General features: G+C 41.3%; 1 protein-coding gene across 1 annotated transcript in view; it reads left to right on the forward strand.

The window, feature by feature from the left end:
* The window catches only part of PIP5K1B (phosphatidylinositol-4-phosphate 5-kinase type 1 beta), a 312,168-nt gene extending 310,458 nt beyond the window's left edge, over window positions 1-1,710 (forward strand). Inside the window, exon 14 of the mRNA XM_045469367.1 lies at window positions 1,561-1,710. Coding sequence (XP_045325323.1) covers window positions 1,561-1,596 — 36 coding nt within the window. The 3' untranslated portion in view covers window positions 1,597-1,710. The remainder of the gene's footprint in view (window positions 1-1,560) is intronic.
* Window positions 1,711-16,047: the final 14,337 nt, after the last annotated feature.

Genomic DNA, 16,047 nt, shown 5'->3' on the forward strand with positions numbered 1-16,047 from the left:
ATACGTCAGTCAGATAAAGATCAATACCATGTGATTTCATTCATTTGGATTTTATGAAACAAAACAGATGAACATAGGGGCAGTGGGGGGAAGAAAGGGAGGCAAGCTGTGAAAGACTCTTAATGATAGAGAACTCACAGTCGCTGGAGGGAAGGTGGGCTGGGAATGGGCTAAATGGGGGATGGGCATTAAGGAGGGCACTTTGTTGTGATGAGTACTGGATGTCGAATGTAAGTGAGGAATCACTAAATTCTACTCCTGACACCAATATTACACTATGTTAACTAACTTGAATTTAAATAAAAACCTATCAATATAAATTACTGTTTAAACAAAGTCAACTCATTACGGACCTACAACCACATCCGCAAAATATTTTTCAGCAATACCTACATCAGTGTTTGATTAAATAACTGGGTACTCTACCCTAGGCAAGTTGGGATGTAAAATTCACGACCACCTCATCAAGACAAAAAGCTTCTGCACAGCAAAGGAAATGACAAAACTAAAAGGCAGCCTGTGGAATGGGAGAAGATATTTGCAAATGACCCATCAGATAAAGGGTTGGTATCCAAAATCTATAAAGAACTTCTCAAACTCAACCCCCCGAAAAATCATTCAGTGAAAAAAAAAGGGCAAAAGACATGAACACTTTTCCTAAGAAGACATCCAGATGGCTACCAGGCACATGAAAAGATTCTCAACATCATTCACCATCAGGGAAATACAAATCAAAACCACACTAAGATCCCACCTCACACTGACCAGAGTGGTTAAAATTAACAACTCAGGAAACGAGATGTTGGCGAGGATGTGGAGAAAAGGGAACCCTTTTGTGCAGTTGGTGGGAATGCAAACTGGTGCAGCCGCTTGGGGTCACATGCACCCCAATGTTTATAGCAGCACTATCAACAATAGCCAAGCTATGCAAAGAGCCCAAATGTCCATCGACTGATGAATGCATAAAGAAGATGGTGTGTGTGTGTGTGTGTGTGTGTGTGTGTGTGTACATACATAAATACACATACATATACATACACAAATATAGGTATATAATGGAATATTGCTCATATTACTCAGCAATCGAAAAGAATGAAATCTTGCTATTTGCAACAATATGGATGGAACTAGAATGTGTTATGCTTAGTGAAACAAGTCAGAGAAAGACAAATATGGCATGATTTCACTCCTGTGAAATTTAACAATATAGATGAACCTAGGGGAAGGGAAGGAAAATAAGATCAAAACAGAGAGGGAGGAAAACCCTAAGAGGCTCTTAAATACAGAGAACAAAATCAGGGAGGGGTGGTGGGTGGGAGGATGGGCTAAATGGGTGATGGGCATTAAGGAGGGCACCTGTTGGGACAAGCACTGGGTGTTCTATGTAAGTGATGAATCATTCAATTCTATTCCTGAAATCAGTATTACACTGTATGTTAACTAATTTGGGTTTAAGTAAAGTTCTTAAAAAATAAAAATAAAATTACCACACCCTGAAAAAATATTACGTAAGAATAGAATAATCTATACAAAAATAACTGCCATCTTCCTTTTACCTAGAAGCTTCAAAATGTGTGTTTTGCCAAAATGAGATAATGAACCAAGAGAAAGAATGCCATGAAAATGAAAGGCATAAGATCCAGAAAATAGGACAAACAACCCAAGAGGGAGGTGAAAGGAATCCCCCAAGATGAAGGTAAAGGGATATCCTAAGATGTCAATAATGGAGAAGATCCAAAAAACACTCAAGATTAGAGGTCAGATGGCTCTGGGCACCAGTTCTCCAAGAAGGTGAAGATACCCAGGAGATTTGTAAAATGAGAGCATAAAACTTTAACTCTCCCTGGAATTGATCCTGGAGTTGGACCGGGGGTGGGGGGTGGGGGCAGCTTTGGATGACATTAGCAGAAAAACTGGAGAAATCTGAATAAAGTTTGGAAATTAATTAACAGTGTTGATGAAGGTTCATCTCTCAGTTTGGGCAAAGGAATCATAGTTCTAGAAAATGTTAACAGTAAGAGAAACTAGGTCAAGGGTATATAGGAACTATATTCTATCTTTGCAAATTTTCGGTATATCTAAACTGATTCCCCCCCAAAAAGTATATCAAGACTGAAAAATAAATGGTCAAAAGATTTAAAGACACTTCAAAGAAAATACATGAATGGCAAATAAGCACGAGATGCTCAACACCATTAGTTATTAGGAAAATGCAAATTAAAATTATAATGACATTTCACTACCCATATATTAAAATGGAAAATTTTTTCTCAATTGACAATGCCAAGGGCTGGTAAGAATGTAAAGCAATTCTAACTCTCGTATTTTTCTGCTAGGAATGCAAAATGGGACAGCCATTCTGGGGGGAAAAAAAAAAACCTTTTCAGTTTATCATAAGGTTAAACAGACCTTGGAAGCTTCTGGCAGATGGCAGCCGAGTAGGGACTATATGCTCACCTTGTCCCACAAATACAACTAGGTAACTATCATCTCATCCGAAATACCCCAGAAATCGACCTGAAGACAGGAAGAACAAACTTGACAAGTGAAGAAAGAGAAGAGGTCACATCAAAGAAGGTAGGGAGTGAGGAGAAGCAGCTCAGGAGAGAAAGAGATCATGGCTGCTGTGATGAGCAGACAGCTGTGGCCACAGTGTGGCCACAAGGCGAGAGACGGACCGGCACACAGAGGAGCGCACAGGGAAAACAAATCCCCACAGCCAGTGGCTTGAAAACTGAGAGGGCCTGAATTTTGTGAGCTCTTGCGAGCAAAGGGGCTTGAAGCTTGGAGTGTAAAGGTGAGCGGGCTTGGCCAGGATACGGTCCAGAGATCCTCACGCTGTTCTTGGGAGAGAAGGCAGGCCAACAACTCACACCTCCAGCATGGGATCTGGTCTAAAGAGCACCAGAGCGCAGAGTGGGGTCGTTAGTTGCTCTTCCCAGAGCACGAGCTGGCCAGCACCACGTCACCTACCCCTACCCCTCAGCGTAAGCACAGGGCCACGTGCAGGACCCAGCCCAGCACTGACACTCACCACCTAACTTGATTACACCGAGCCCCGCCCCCCATGCCCTAGGGTCACCACCCGTCAGTCTCATGTGCCTCAGTCCCAGCGCGGAGGGGGCTCCAGCCCCCACAAGACGGGCCCCAAACCCTTGTTCATCCTTGCATCTCCCGACCTGGGACTTTTGCAAGGCCTTGGTTCCAGCAGCAGTGGTGCTAAGTCCCATTTCACCAACAGAGCAGGGCACACCTACGTAAAATGCCCCCCATTCAGGCCGGGGACCCAATACTGCCCACAACAGGCAAAGAGAGCCTCTGCCGATGTCTGGCTTGAAGGATCAAGGGGCCAGGACACAAAAGCAGAGCTCACGCAGCACCCATTAGAGACGCTCCTGGAAACAGGGCCCTGGGGACAGAGGACACGACCCTGCAGGCCACCGTGGGAACTCTTCTTCGTAAGGACATCACCCTCAAGAACAGATGGTGTTGGGAAAACTGGACAGCGACACGCACAAGAATGAAAACAGACCACCCACTTACACCATATACAAAAATCAACAAAATGGCTCAAAGACCCACATGTGAGACCCAAACACCATGAAAACCCTAGAAAAAGCACAAGCAGCATTTTCTCTGCCACTGGCCATAGGAACTTTCTTCTAGATAGGGTCCACTGAGGCAAGAGCAACAACAACAAAATTAAACTATTGGGACTACATCTGGGGCACCTGGGTGGCTCAGTCGGGTAAGCGTCCAACTTCAGCTCAGGTCACGAGCTCACGGTTCATGGGTTCAAGCCTTGGGGCAGGCTCGGTGCTGACAGCTCAGAGCCTGGATCCTGCTTTGGATACTGTGTCTGCCTCTCTCTCTGCCTCTCCCCTGTTCGTGCTCTCTCAAAAATAATTAAATGTTTTTTTAAAAAGTCAAAATAGAAGCTTCTGCACAGCAAAGGAAACAATCAAGAAAACCGAAAGGCAACCTACAGAATAGGGAAAGATATTTGCAAATGACATAGTATCCAAAATATATCAACAACTTATACAACCTGGGGCGCTTGGGTGGCTCAGTTGGTTGGGCTTCCAACTTCGGCTCAGGTCATGATCTCACGGCTCTTGGGTCCAAGCCCCAAGTCGGGCTCTGTGCTGACAGCTCAGAGCCTGGAGCCTGCTTCAGATTCTGTGTCTCCCTCTCTCTTTGCCCTTCCCACATTCTCTCTTTCAAAAATCAATAAACATTAAAAAATTTTTAATGGGCAGAAGACATGAACAGACATTTCTCCCAAGAAGGCATACAAATGGCCAACACACATGTGAAAAGATGCTCACGTTACTTAGTATCAGGGAAATGCAAATCACAAGTACAATGAGGTATCACCTCACCCCTGTCAGAATGGCTAGAACAATACAAGAGACACCAAGTGTTGGCAAGGATTCAGAGAAAGGGGAACCCTCTTCATGCACTGTTGGTGGGAATACAAACTGGTATAGCCACTCTGGAGTATAGTATGGAGGTTCCTCAAAAGTTAAAAATAGAACTCCCCTACAAGCCAGCAATTGCACTACTAGGTATTTACCCAAAGGATACAAAAATGCTGATTCAAAGGGGCACATGCAACCCTGATGTTTATGGCAGCATAATCAACAATAGTCAAACTATGGAGAGAGCCCCGATGTCCATCAACTGAAGAATGGATAAAGAACACAGTGGAGTATTACTCAGACATCAAAAAGATGAAATCTTGCCATTTGCAATAAGGTAGGTGGAGCTACGGAGTATTATGCTCAGCAAAATAAGTCAGAGAAAGATAAATACCTTATGATTTCACTCATATGTGGGGGAATTTAAGAAATAAAATGGAAGAATATATGGGAAGGTGGGGGGAAGAGAGAGGGAAACAAACCATAAGAGACTCTTCACAATAGAGAACAATGGAGGGCTGATGGAGGGAGGTGGGTGGGTGATGGACATTTAGGAGGGCACTTGTGTTGAGAAATGGGTGTCATATGTAAGTGATGAAATCACTCAATTCTACTCCTCGAAATAGTATTACACTGCATGTTAATGAACTAGAATTTAAATAAAAATTTGGAAAAAAAAAAACAGAATTATCCTATAATCCACTAGTTATACCACTATGTATTTACCTAAACACAAAAACACTAATTACACCCCTGTGTTGATAGCAGCATTATTTACAAGAGCCAAGGTATGGAAGAAGCCCAGTGTCCATCGATTGATGAATGGATAAAGATGGGGTATGTACAGGGCCCCCGGGTGGCTCAGTAGGTTTAGTGTCCAACTTCAGCTCTGATCTAGTGAGGAGTTCAAGCCCCAAATCGGGCTCTGTGCTCCGAGCCTGGAGCCTGCTTTGGATTCTGGCTCTCTCTCTCTCTGCCCCTCCCCCACTCATGTGCTGTTCTCTTTGTCTCTCAAAAATGAAAAAACATTTAAAAAAATTTTTTTAAGATGTGTTACGTACATATGTACATGCACACACACACACACACACACACAGAATATTATTCAGCCATAATAAGGAATGAAATCTTGCTGTTTGTAATGGCATGGATGGATCTAGAGAGTATAATGCTAAGTCAAAGAAGTCAAAGACAAATACCATCCATATGATTTCATTCTTATGTGGAATTTAAACAAGTGAAAGGGGGAAGAGCACACAGAAAGAAACCAAGAAACAGATTCTTAACTACAGAGAACTGATGTTTACTAGAGGGGAGGAAGGTAGGGGAATGGGTCAAATAGGTGATGGTGATTAAAGAATATGCTTGTTTTTTGTTTTTCATGTTTATTTATTTTTGAGACAGACAGAGGGACAGCACAAGCGGAAGAGTGGCAGAGAGAGACAGAGAGAGAGAGAGAGAGAGAGAGAGAGAGAGAGAAAACCTGAAGCAGGCTCCAGGTTCTGAGCTGTCAGCACAGAGCCCGACATGGGGCTCAAACTCACAAGCCATGAGATCATGACCTGAGCTGAAGTCGGACCCTTAACTGACTGAGCCACCCAGGCACCCCAGGAATACACTTCTTCTGATGAGCACTAGGTGATTAAAATAAAAGCAAACAAAAAAAAAAAGTACCTATATCATATGACCCAGAAATTCAACTCTTGATAATTTACCTCAGAAAATTGAAATTTTATGTTCACATGTAATAGACAATGGGGAAATAGTCTCTTCAATCAATAGTTCTGGGTAAAACTGGTACAGCCACTCTGGAAAACAGGATGGAAGTTCCTCAAAAAATTACAAATAGAACTACCCAAGGGGAGAGTCAAGATGGCAGAGAAGTAGGGGAACGCAAATTTCCCTCATCCCTCAAACACAGCAGTATTGAGGTCAGAACACTTGGCATTCCAGGAATCCAGGCCACAGAGTGACAGAAACACCTCCATGAGGGTACAGGGGATGGTGCATGTTTGTGAATTGGGAGAAATAAAATCGATGACATAGGCATGGACTGGGGGAACCCCTTCAGAGGAAGAGAAAGGGACGCTGTGCGAGTGCGGGATTGCATTTGGAGAAGAGAAAAACCTCTCTGGACCACGGACTAGGGAACAAAGAACATGGAGAGAGCCAGTGTCTACTTTGCAAACAGCCTCAGGAGTGAAGAGTAGAGTTTTCAGGGGTGCACGACTTTCTCCAGACTGCAGCCACTGCAGATGGTCATACCTAGGGGAAAGAGGGAGCCAGCCCTGGAGGATGGTAGTGATCTTAGGGGCACACTGGGAGAAAACAGTCCCTTTCCTTGAGTACTGTGCGAAGAGGGTATATGGCCCCTCCGAGGACAAAAGACCCTGCAGGCACCAGCCAGAGGCCCTTTGTTGGCTGCAGAGAGGTGCTATTCCAGAAGCTGTCCATGCAGAGCAGGATCTTTTAAGACATTGGGGCTTGAATCTCAGGTGAGCACCTAGGAGGTGCAGGAGACTGTGGAGCAGGACAAGCCGGTCCACTCATGTGGATCTGAGAGGATTGCCTAAACAGTGTGGTTTGGGACACCCAGTCCAAGGAGGAGAGATTGTGTTGTCACCATTTTTCTCCCCATCACCAACATGATGGGGCTTCAAGAAACAGGACAATAGCCCCCAGTGGAGGCAGGAGCTGCTCACACCAACCCCCACCCTTGACTGGTAACTGCTAGACCAGAGTGAAATTGACACTGAACAAACCAGATGGCCTCTCCTTCAGACCAGCACGGCCTTCAGTCCCAGGCACCAACAGACAACTATCCTGCCATATATATAAATTTAAATATATATATATTCTCACTGTATATATATATATTTTTTTTCTTTCTTTCTTTCTTTCTTTCTCTCTCTCTCTCTCTCTCTCTCTCTCTGTTCTGGTTGTTTTTTTAATCAGGCACTTATTATTTTTACACTTTTTCTGTATTTCCTTCTTTCTTATTTTCCTCTTTCTCTCTCCCCCTCTCTCTCTCCCTGGATTAAGCCTTATGGTTTCTTTGACTCTCTTATGGTTTCCTGCCTCAACTTTCATTTCACCCCTGTCATTTGTCTCTTTGCACGGGATAAGGCTTCTTCCACCCTCCCCCTTTTTTCCCAGGGTTACATCAATGAACAAATGAAAGCACACCTGTGGAAGATCCAAACCACCACTATGAGCAGTGAGATAAAGCGACCAGAGATGCAACAAGAGACTCCAAATACGCTTCCTGAAGTGCCAGGCCCTCGACAGTGTATGACCCTTTTTTGATGTAGTAGTATTTTCAGGTGCAGGAAATATAACAAGCTATTAAAACACATAACAGACAAAAAAAAAAAAACAACTAGCCAAAATGAAGAAATGGAAGACTTCTCCTCGGAAAAAATTCCAGGAAGAGATGACAACCAGAGAATTGCTCGAAAACAGATATAAACAATGTATCTGAACGTAAATTTAGAATAATAGTCATGACATTAATAGTTGGGTTTGAAAAACCATGCAAGTCAGCAGAGAATCTATTGCTGCAGAGATCAAGGACCTAAGAAATAGTCACGATGAATTAAGAAATGCTATAAATGACATGCAAAATAAATTAGATGCAGTGACAGCAAGGATGGAAGAAGCGAAGGGAGAATAAGTGAAATAGAAGATAAAATTATAGAAACTGATGAAGCTGGTAAAAAGAGGGATAGGAAATTACTAGATCATGAAGGGAGTATTAGAGACCTAAGTGATTCCATGAAATGAAACAGTATCTTTATCATAGGAGTTCCAGAAGAAGAAGAGAGAGAGAGAAGGAAGATGTTTATTTGAACAAATTATAGCTGAGAACTTCCTTAATCTGGGGAAGGATGCAGACATCCAAGCTCAGGAAGCACAGAGAACTCCCTTCAAAATCAAGAAAAACAGGTCAACCCCATGACATATCATAGTGAAACTGGCAAAATACAAAGATAAAGAGCAAATTCTGAAAGCAGCTAGGGACAAACAGGCCTTTAATCTACAAGGGTAGACACAGAAGGGTAGTAGCAGACCTGTCCACGGAAACTTGGCAGGCCAGAATGGAGTGGCAGGAAATATCCAATGTGCTGAATAGTAGAAATACGGAGCCAAGAATCCTTTTCTAAGAAGACTGTCATTCTGAATAGAAGGAGAGAGAAAAGCTTTCCCAGACAATCAAAAACTAAAGGAGTTCACGACCACTAAACCAGTCATGCAAGAGATCCTAAGGGGGACTCTGTGAGTGGAAAGCAGAAAGAACATCAAATACCAGAGACATTACCACAAGCATCAAACCTACAGTTAACACCATGACACTAATCCGTATCTTTCAATAATCACTCTGAATGTAAATGGACTAAATTCCCCAATCAAAAGACATAGGGTATCAGAATGGATCAAAAAAAAAAAAAAAAAAAAAAACCCACAAGATCCATCTATACCCTGCCTACAAGAGACTATTTTAGACCTGAGAACATCTGCAGATTGAAAGTGGGGGATGGAGAACCATCTATTATGTTACTGGGTATCAAAATAAAGTTGGAGTAGCCATACTTATGTCAGACAAACTATATTTTACACCAAAAACTGTAACAAGAGATGAAAAAGGACATTATATCATAATTAAAGGGTCTACCCATCAAGAAGAGCTAACAACTGTAAATGTTTATGCCCCAAAGTGAAAGCGCCCAAATATATACATCAATTAATCACAAACATAAGCAAACTTATTGATAATAATACTATAATTGTAGGTGACTTTAATACTCCACTTATAGCAAGGGACAGATCAACTAGGCAGACAATCAATAAGGAAACAATGGCCTTGAATGATACACTAGACTAGATGGACTTAACAGATATATTTCAAAACTTTTCATCCCAAAGCAGAATACATATTCTTCTTGAGTATACATGCAACATTCTCCAAAACAGATATAACTGGGTCACAAAACAACCCTCAAGAAATATAAAAGGACTGAGATCGTACCATGCATATTTTCAGATCACAATGCTATGAAACTTGAAATCAACCACAAGAAAAAAAAATTGGAAAGCCTTTAAATATGTTGAGGTTAAAGAATATCCTACTAAATAATGAGTGGGTCAACCAGGAAATTAAAGAAGAAATTTAAAAATATATGGAAGCAAATGAAAAGGAAACTTGACAGTCCAAACCCTTTGGGATGCAGCAAAGGCAGTCCTAAGAGGAAAATACATTGCACTCCAGGCCTATTTCAAGAATCAAGAAAGATCCCAAATATAGAGCCTAACCTCACACCTAAAGGACCTAGAAACACAGCAGCAAAGCAAGCCCAAAGTCAGCAGAAAAGAAATAATAAAGATTAGAACAGAAATCAACAGTATAGAATCAAACACACACACACACACACACACACACACACACACACACACACACACACAAAACAGTAGAACAGATGTATCTCACAGCTGGCTTTTTGAAAAAATTAACAAAATTGATAAACCCCTACCAGATTTCTAAGAAAATAGAGTAACCAAATAGATATAATCATGAATTAAACAGGAGAGATCAGAACCAACACCACAGAAATACACACAAGTATTAGAGAATACTATGAAAAATCACATGCCAACACTCTGGACAATCTGGAAGAAATGGAAAAATTCCTAGACACCCACACAGTATCAAAACTCAAACAGGAATAGAAAATTTAAACAGACCCATAACCAGCAAAGAAATTCAATCGGTTATCAAAACTCTCTGAACAAGTAAGAGTCCTGGGCCAGATAGCTTCCCAGGGGAATTCTACCTGAGATTTAAAGCTGAGTTAATATCTATTTTTCTCAAGTTGTTTCATAAACTAGAAATGGAAGGAGAGCTTCTGGACTCATTCTATGAAGCCAGCATTACCTTGATCCCCAAACCAGACAAAGACCCCACTAAAAAGGAGAACTAAAGCCCAATATCCCCGATGAACATGGATGCAAAAATTCTCAACAAGATACTAACAAATCAAATTCAACAGTGTATTAAAAGAATTATTCACCATGATCAAGAGGGACTCATTCTTGGGCTGCAGGACTGGTTCAATATTCGCAAAATCCATCAATGTGATATATCACATTAATAGAAGAAAGGATAAGAACCATATGACCCTGTCAATAGATGCAATAAAAGCATTTGACAAAATACAGCATCAGTTCTTAATAAAAACCCCTCAAAGTTGGGATAGAAGGAACATACATTAACATCATAAAAGCTATATACAAAAGACCCACTGCTAATATCATCCTCAATGGGGAAAAACTGAGAGCTTTCCCCCTGATACCAGGAACATAACAGGGATGTCCACTCTCACCACTATTGTTAAACATAGGGTTCAAAGTCCTAGCCTCGGCAAATAGACAACAAAATCAAATAAAAGGCATCCAAATTGGCAAAGAAGAAGTCAAACTTTCACTTTTTGCAGATGACATGATACTCTATGTGGGAAACCCAGAAGACTTAACCAAAAAAGTGTTAGAACTGATCCATGCATTCACCAAAGTCTCAGGATATAAAACTGATGTATGGAAATCAGTTGCGGATCTATACACCAATTATGAAGCAGCAGAAAGAGAAATCAAGGAATCAATCCCATTTACAATTGCACCAGAACCATAAAATACCTAGGAATATGTCTAACTGAAGAGGTAAAAGATCTGTTATGCTGAAAACTATAGAAAGCTTGTGAAAGAAATTGAAGAAGACACAAAGAAACAGAAAAACATCCCATACTCATGGATTGGAAGTATAAATGTTGTTAGATGTCAATACTACCCAAAGCAATCTACACTTTCAATGCAATACCAATCAAAATAGCACTAGCAATCTTCACAGAGCTAGAATAAATAATCCTAAAGTTTATATGGAACCAGCAAAGACCCCAAATAGGCAAAATAATGTTGAAAAAGAAAACCAAAACGGGAGGCATCACAATCCTGGACTCTAGCCTGTACTACCAAGCTGTAATCATCCAGACAGTACGGTATTGGCACAAAAACAGAAACATAGACCAATGGAATAGAATAGAGAACCCAGAAATGTATGGCCAACTAATCTTTGACAAAGCAGGGCAGAGTATCGAATGGAAAAAAAGACATTCTCTTCAGCAAATGGTGCTGGTCAAACTGGACAGCAACATGCAGAAGAATGAAACTGGACCACTCTCTTACCCCATACACAAAAATAAACTCAAAATGGATGAAAGACCTAAATGTGAGACAGGAAACCATCTAGACAGTAGAGGGGAAAGCAGGCAACAACTTCTTTGACCTCAGCTGCAGCAGCATCTTACTCAACACATATCGAAAGGCAAGGGAAATAAAAGCAAAAAAAAGGAACTATTGGGACCTCATCAAGATAAAACTCTTCTGCACAGCAAAGGAAACAATCAACAAAACTTAATGGCAACTGACAGAATGGGAGAAGATATTTGCAAATGACAGATTAGATAAATGGTTAGTACCAAAAATGCATCAAGAACTTACCGAAAAACAAATAATTCAGTGAAGAAATGGGCAGAAGACACGAGTAGACACTTTTCCAAAGAAGACATAGAAAGACATGGAAGACAGGTGGCTAACAGACACATAAAAAGATGCTCAACATAGTTCACGATCAGGGAAATACAAATCAAAACCACAATGAGATACCACCTCACGCCAGTCAGAGTGGCTAAAATTAACAACTCAGGAAACAACAGACATTGGCGAAGATGTGGAGAAATGGGAACCCTCTTGCAGTGCTGATGGCAATGCCAACTGGTGCAGCCACTCTGGAAAACAGTGTGGAGGTTCCTCAGAAAAATTAAAAATAGAATTACCCTAGGACTCAGCAATAGCACTATGAGCAATTTATCCAAAGGATAAAGGAGTGCTGATTCGTAGGGGTACATTTACCCCACTGTTTATAGCAGCACTATCAACAATAGCCAAATTATGGCAAGAGCGCAAATGTCCACCAACTGATGAATGGATAAAGAAGATGTGGTGTGTATGCGTATATGTGTGTGTATACACACACACACACACACACACATATACGTACATACGTATATATGTGTATACACACACACACACACACACACAAAATGGAATACTACTTGGTGATAAAAAAGAATGAAATCTTGCCATTTGCAATAACATAGATTGAACTGGAGGGTATTATGCTACACGAAGTCACTCAGAGAAAGACAAGTATCATATGATTTCACTCATGTGGAATTTAAGAAACACAACAGATGAACATAAAGGAAAGGAAGTAAAAATAATATAAAAACACAGAGAGAGAAACCTTAAAAGACTCTTACATACAGAACATACTGAGGGTTGCTGGTGGGGTTCTGAGTGAGGGGGGAGTTCTAAAGGGGGAGGGGCATAAGGAGGACACTTGTTGGGATGAGCACTGGGTGTTATATGTAAGTAATGAATCACTAAGTTATATTCCTGATATCATTATTACACTATATGTTAACTAACTTGGATTTAAGTTTTTTTAATGAAAAAAAAAAGTTCTGGGAAAACTGGATAGCTCCACGTAAAATAATTATACTAAATCACTTCCTTATACCACACACAAAAATACACTCAAAATCGATCAAAGACCTAAAGGTGAGACCTGAAACCATAAACTCCTAAAAGAAAACATAGGCAATTATCTCTTGAACATTGGCCTTAGCAACATTTTTCTAGATCTGTCTCCTCAGGCAAGGAAAAACAAAAGCAAAAATATATTATTGGGACTACACCAAAATAAAAAAAGTTTGTACAGTAAAGGAGGACATTTACAAAACAAAAAGCAACCTGCTGAATAAGAGAAGATATCTGCAAATGATACATCTATATCTGATAAGGGGTTAATAGTCAAAATATATGAAGAATTTATACAACTCAACACCAAAAAAATCTGATTAAAAAATGGGCAGATCTGAACAATTTTCCAAAAATATACATACAGGTAGCCGATAGATACATGAAAAGATGCTCAGCATCACTAGTCAGGGAAATGCAGATCAAAACCACAATGAGCTATCACCTCACCGTTGTCAGAAAGGTTAGAGTCACCCAGACAACAAGTAACAAGTGTTGGTGAGGATGTGGAAAAAAAGGAAGTCTCATACACTGTTGGTAAGAATGCAAACTGGTACAATCAGTGTTGGAAAACACTACAGAGGTTTCTCAAAAAATTAAAAATATTAGTACCATATGATCCAGTAATTCCACTGCTGGGTATTTACCCAAACAGAATGAAAACGCTAATTTGAAAAGATATAGGCACCACTATGCTTATCACAGCTTTATGTGTACTAGTCAAAATATGGAAGCAACCTAAGTGTCCATTGATAGATAAGTGGATAAAGATGGGATTATATATACAGATATAGATATAAGTGGATAAAAATGTGATTATATAAATGTCTGTGTGTGTGTGTGTGTGTGTGTGTATAATGGAGTATTACTCAGGAGAAAAAATGAGATCTTCCCCTTTGCAACATGGATGGACCTATAGGGTTTTATGCTAAGTCAAGTCAGACAAAGATAAATACCATTTGTGTTGCACTTATAAGTAAAATGTAAAAACAACAACAAAAAAAACAAAATGAAGAAGCAAATCCGTTAAAACAGACAACTGGTGGTTGCCAGAGGGAAAATGATGGAGGCATGAGTAAAGATGGGTCAAAGGGTGGGAGGTACAGGCTTCCAGTTATGGAATGCCCAAGTTGCAGGAGGAAAGGTACAGAATATACATTCTTCTCAACTGCAGATAGAATATTTACCAGGAGAGATCACAGGACCGGATGTAAAACGAGTTTCATCAAGTTTAAGAAGACCAAGATCACACCAATTATCTTTTCCAACCACAATATGAAACTAGAAATCAACAAAAACAAAGCTGGAAAATCTACAAATGTAGGAAAACTAAAGACGCACACTTGCACAACCAATGTACCCAAGAAGAAATAAAAAGGGAAAATTTTAAAAACTCCAAACAAATGAAAATGGCAACACAACATATCAAAACCTAGGGGATGACGCAAAAGCAGTTTTAACAGAGAAGTTATAGCAATGAGTGCATCTATTAAGAAATTACAAAGATCTTCCAGGGTCATGTGACCACGATTGGTGAAAAAGGTCATCCCTGGCTCCTCTGCCTTTCACAAGAACTAACCGCTGTTCAAAAACAAGACACCGCTGAGACCAGAATATGGCAGTCAGGCTGAAGCATCTACCCTCTGCTTCACCGAGACTAACAGAGTACATGACAGGCGTAGGAGGAATACCTACACGCTGACTGTAGCCTCCCCAAGAAGTCTCCTCTGGGCTTATAGTTCCTCCAGTAGGAAAAGAAGGCCCAGGATGGACTTACAGCTCCCCCAGAATTGTGAGTCACTTTTTAGGACGTCCAACTTGAGTACCACTCCACAAAAATCGCAGGAGTATATTCAGAGCTTGACCGCTGGCAATCTGATTGTGACGGAGAAGGAGGGAGAATCTGCCAACAACCAGCAGTTGAATCTTGGCAGACCGAGTTCCCACCTGTGGCACTCAAGTGGTCCCAAGCAGGAGTTTTGCTCATCTACAGAGCCAAGATGGTGATGCTGTCTATTGAAAGGAACTCAGTAGGGTGCAAGTCTGCCTGATTTGCGTGCTCAAATAAGTTCTAGGCTTTGCCAAGCCTAGAGACTGGTCTGTCCCTGGCCACTCAGGGAAGCGGAGTCAAAGGCTGGTCCACTGCTAAGTGTAGCTGCCAGCCCCGCCTCATCAAAAAGGCTGCCAAGAACATCTCCAAGCTGCACAGCTCAGCCATGCAGAAGCACAGAGTGTGCTCCCCCAGTAATTCTATTCAGCCAGGGAACTTGGGGTCTGGGTCAGCTTCAGTCAGAACCACAAACCAAGAGCGTTACCACCTTGAATCTGTTTGTTCTACTTTTCTCAGAAAGGGAACCCTGCCCGTTGCTCATACAGCCTTCAGCTTGCCTTCATCAGAGCACATGGGAAGCTATGTAGGCCATTCAACAAGCCTGCTTACAGTGTCACTTAAACAAAGTACAGCCCATGGCAATCCCTATCTGCAGAACAAAACCAGTGGCCTTGTATGGCTATGAAATTCAGTGCACAGTCTTGCCTTATTTGGGTCTCCAACCACTTAGCCATGCAGACACTGGGCCCCATCCTGCTGCCCTGCCAACATAGGAAAGCTAATTCATAGCCCCACCTACTGCTGAGTGTAATAACCAGTCCGGACAACCTAGTGTGACCAGAGAATCCAGTCAATTGCAGGGTCCATCCTACAGCCTTGCTTGGGTGGAGAACAAAGCCAGCAGTCCTACCCAACATCTCTCAGCTGGCACCCCCTCATACAACCTTAAGGCTTGGACAGGGGCCAGGCCCCAAAATAGACCCTGATAACAGGCCCCACCTGCCCAAGGATATTATAGGCAGACATGTCCAGAAAATGAAATTCAGCTGAACAGTAAAGAATTGTCTTTGCCAGAGTGAACACGTAAAGCCTGGGAGAGGAGACTGCTTATTCAAATGCACAAATACCAAGGTAAGGAATCTAGGA

Source organism: Leopardus geoffroyi, chromosome D4, assembly GCF_018350155.1.
Source record: "Leopardus geoffroyi isolate Oge1 chromosome D4, O.geoffroyi_Oge1_pat1.0, whole genome shotgun sequence".
Taxonomy (NCBI): domain Eukaryota; kingdom Metazoa; phylum Chordata; class Mammalia; order Carnivora; family Felidae; genus Leopardus; species Leopardus geoffroyi.